Source organism: Vipera berus (assembly GCF_964194415.1).
Source record: "Vipera berus genome assembly, chromosome: Z".
In the NCBI taxonomy this organism is placed as follows: domain Eukaryota; kingdom Metazoa; phylum Chordata; class Lepidosauria; order Squamata; family Viperidae; genus Vipera; species Vipera berus.
In genome coordinates, this window is record NC_138205.1 from 11,341,297 (window position 1) to 11,345,688 (window position 4,392).

Genomic DNA, 4,392 nt, shown 5'->3' on the forward strand with positions numbered 1-4,392 from the left:
GCTTTTGAGGAACCCACAATTAGTTGGGTTCCTATTTGATAAAACCTGGCCTTAGAAGCTACATTGGCTGAAATCAGACAATATACAAAGGCCCAAACAAGCAAACAGCTGAGTGATTTTGCACTGCTCACCCATTGGTTCAGTACGAACATGGATATTGAGGCATTTTTCTAATCCTACCTAAAACCCTGCAGAGGCTTCAGTCTGAGACTCTTATTTACAATCTTCATTTTCTTTCATCAGCATTTTGCTGCCCTCTAGTGTCTCTTAAAGCACCTCTATAATTATAAGAAAGAAATGATTGCTGCGGTTACACTACAGAAGAGATTCTCCCATCTTTCCATAGATAGATCTAGCTATATTTTTCATTTTGCTTAAAAGCTATTGCAAGAGTCAACATCAATTTGTGGTGATCATGAATGGGCTTCTCTGCAGTATTTTCACACGTTTGATTGGAAATCATAACATTTTTTCAGTGGTAATAATAATAATAATAATAATAATAATAATAATAATAATAATAATAATAATAATAATAATAATAATAATAATAATAATAATAATAATAATAATAATAATAAAGTTGGAAGGGACCTTGGAGGTCATCTAGTCCAACCCCCTGCTCAGGCAGGAAACCTTATACCATTTCAGGCAAATGGCTGTCCAGTCTCTTCTTAAAAACCTCCAGTGTTGGAGCATTCACCACCTCTGGAGGCAGGTTGTTCCACTGGTTAATTGTTCTAACTGTCAGGAAGTTTCTCCTTAGTTCTAGGTTGCTTCTCTCCTTGACTAGTTTCCATCCGTTAACAGAGTAGCAGACTTGGAAGAAACCTTGGAGGTCTTCTAGTCCAACCCCTGGCTCATGCAGGAAACCCTATATCACTGCAGGCAAATTGTTGTCCAAATTCTTCTTAAAAACCTCCAAAGATGGAGCACCCACAACTTCCGGAGGCAAGTCGTTCCACTGATTAATTGTTCTATTGTCAGGAAATTTCTCCTTAGCTGTTAGTTGGTTCTCTCCTTGATTAGTTTCCATCCATTGCTCCTTGTCCTGCCTTCAGGTGCTTTGGAGAATAGGTTGTCCTTCTCTTCTTTGTGGCAACCCCTTAGATATTGAAACAATGTTATTATGCCCTTCTTTTCATTAAATACTAGACATACCCAATTCCTGCAACGATTCTTCGCATGATTTAGCATCAAGTCCCCTGATCATCTTTATTGCTTTTCTCTGCACCCTTTTGAGAGTCTCAATATATTTTTACATCGTGGCAACCAAAACTGGCTGCAATGTTACAGGTGTGGTCTTACCAAGGCATTATAAAGTGGTACTAACAAAGTGTACTAAAATGGTACTAACTGATAAAGTTTTCAGAATTTGTATGTGTGTCTCTCCATACCTCTGAATCCTTTGAAGTTCATTTGCTTGCAAAATCAAGTTCCAAAGGGATTGTAAATAAAGTTCATGATTGGCCAATAAACACATGTAATTTGCCAACTTTAAAGTTTTTCACAGTTGTGACTATTATAGCATCCCCATGGTCCTGTGATCAAAATTCAGACATTTGGCCACTGGCACATATTTATGAGGGTTACAGTATCTCAGGATCATGTGATCGCCTTTTGCGAAGTTCTGACAAGCAAAGTCAGTGGGGAAGACAGATTCACTTAACAACCGCGTTACTAACTTAACTGCAGTAATTCATTTAACAACTGTGGCAAGGAAGGTTATAAAATGGGGCAAAATTCACTTAACAAATGTCTCATTTAGCAACAGAAATTTTGGGTTCAATTGTGGTCATAAGTCAAAGACTACCTGTATTTAATTTTGTTTAAGCACCATGAAGAGAAAAATCAGTTCAGTTGGACACAATTATTGCCTATGTTTTCACTGTCGGTCACAATTAAAATAGCAATCTGGTGAGGAATTGGAAGGAGGGAGAGGCACAGCTTCCAACGTTTCAAAACTTTCTATATTTTCCTGGGAGTCCGGGCTGTGTTCTTATGATTGCAGTTTTAGCACTGTTGCCTTCAGATAACAGAATAACAGACTTGGAAGGGACCTTGGAGGCCTTCCAGTCCAACCCACTTCTCAGACATGAAACCCTATAGCATTTTAGACAAATGGTTGACCAATCTCTTCTTAAAAGCCTCCAGTGTTAGAGAACATCTGAAGGCAGTGGTGGGATTCAGCTGGTTTGCACTGGTTTGGCAGAACTGGTAGCTAGGTTTTCTTGAGTTTGGAGAACCGGCTGAATGCACACTGCTTCTGGAAGTCCGTTCTAGGCCTCGGAGGCCTGGAGGAGGCCACCCAGGCCTAGAACGGCCCACCAGAAGTGCATGGTTGCCACTTCCGGAAGTCTGTTCTAAGCCTCAGAGAACCAGGCCTGCATCCACGCAGAGAACCAGTTGTTCAGGTATTTGAATCCCACCACTGGTCTGCAGGCAAGTCAGCAGATGGCTGGCCTCCCGATGCTTTCAGCTACAGCTCCCCTAAACCCTTCCTAGGCTGGCTCTGAATTTGTTATATGGAAGTCCACCACACTTGGATGACACATGATTACTAAGGTGGACCCTTCTCCTTTTTCTGCTGATCACTCCCAGAAGGATTGAGTTTTCAAGTGAGTCAGCTAGCATCACATGGCCAAAGTATGATAGCCTTTGTTTGGCGGTCTTGGCTTCGAGTGATATTTTTGGTGAGGCTTAATCTCGGACTTCTTTGTTTGTGATTTTTGCAGTCCATGGGATGGATAATAGGCATCTTGAGCGCCACAGTTCAAAGGCTCCCACCCTTCTCCTACCTGCCTATTTTTTTTTCTTTAACGCTTGGATCTTTGAATTGTTTATGACTGATGTTCCTGAGTTAAATGTGGACTTTGGTTCACTTCAATCTTCAGATAGTTATAGGAAACGGAGTGGTTTTTCTGCCACTTGCTTACAAACTTTCAGCAGGCTATGTGTAGCATCATGGGCAGGGTGCAAATTTTCAAATGCCTTTGAGAACGAATTATCTTTGTCATCTGCTTTGAACCTTACTTTTGCCCAACAGCTTCAACATGGCTTGCTTGATCTCCTTATTCCTCAAAGTGTAGATCATGGGGTTCATCAAGGGGAAGACCACTGTATGGAAAACAGCCACCACCTTATCAAAGAAGAATTCCTGAAAGGGATGGCAATAGATGTAGATAGCTGGACCAAACATGATGAAGATAATGATGATGTGTGTGATGCATGTAGAGAAGGCTTTACTCTTTCCTTTGTCAGAATTTGCTCTCACTTTGACCAAAAGGACCCCATAGGAAATGAGGAGGAGGATGAAACACATCAAGGTGGCCAAGCCACTGTTGAAGAACATGATGTACTCCAGTGCATATATATCAGTGCAAGCCAACTTGATGATCTGAGTGATATCACAGAAGAAATTATTTAATTTATTTGGTCCACAGAATGGCAGTGGGAGAATAAGAATTACTTGGACGATAGAATGCATAAATCCTACACACCAGGCTGTCAGGACCAACATGTAGCAGACCGCTTTGCTGATGAGGCTGGCATAGCGCAAAGGGTGGCAAATGGCCACATAGCGATCAATGGCCATGTCAACCAGAAGGATAACTTCAGAGCCTCCTAACCAATGAAGAAAGAAGATCTGGAGTATGCAGCCCTTATAGGAGATGGTCTTATGGCTGGAGAAGAAGTCAACCAGCATCTTGGGAGGAGTGATGGAGCAGTAGCAGAGGTCCAGAAAAGCCAGGTTGGCTAAGAAGAAGTACATGTGAGAGTTTAGCTGAGGTTCTTTCTGGATGGTCAGGATGATGAGAAGGTTTCCCGGCATTATCAGAGAATAAAATAGGAGAAAGAGGAGAAAGAGGGCCAGTTGGATTTCTCTGGTCTGGGAGAGGCCCAGCAGGACAAACTCTTCCACCGTGGATTGATTTCTTTGGAGCATCTTGTAAAAAGGGCCAGTTCCTATAGGAGATGTACAGAAAGGAAAAGAAAGAGGATGATTTCAGATTTCTTTTCTTTGTTCTATTATAATGTTGGAAGAAAAAATCAGGTTCCATTCCAAGCTGGGAATAAAATGGAGGCTGTTTAAGAAAGAAAGTCTATTTATTGATGAGCAGAACCAGCAACAGCATGCAGTTCTGGGACAGTTGACAAATTGATTTGATGACCGCAGGGATTTGTATACGGTTTTACAGCATTTCATAATTTGGAGGCTTGCTTTGTGTGCTTTTGTTATTAGATTTGTTTAGCTTGTTTCGCAAAAGCTAGCCATAGGTCTCAAATACTGACTTCCTTGGGTTTTAATCCTGTCAGACAAATGTAATTTTATCCACTTATCTTTACTCTGTCTATTATCTTTAGCAAGCTCTCTTTGCAAATCTACAGGCT

The 4,392-nt window shown here is 41.1% G+C and overlaps 1 protein-coding gene across 1 annotated transcript; it reads right to left on the minus strand.

Annotated features, from left to right (window-relative positions):
- Positions 1–3,013: 3,013 nt before the first annotated feature.
- Positions 3,014–3,946, minus strand: LOC308678619 (olfactory receptor 4N2-like; the record flags this gene model as incomplete). Its single annotated transcript, XM_081345846.1, has 1 exon — positions 3,014–3,946. The coding sequence occupies one exon, from the start codon at positions 3,944–3,946 to the stop codon at positions 3,014–3,016; it is 933 nt and encodes a 310-aa protein (XP_081201972.1).
- Positions 3,947–4,392: the final 446 nt, after the last annotated feature.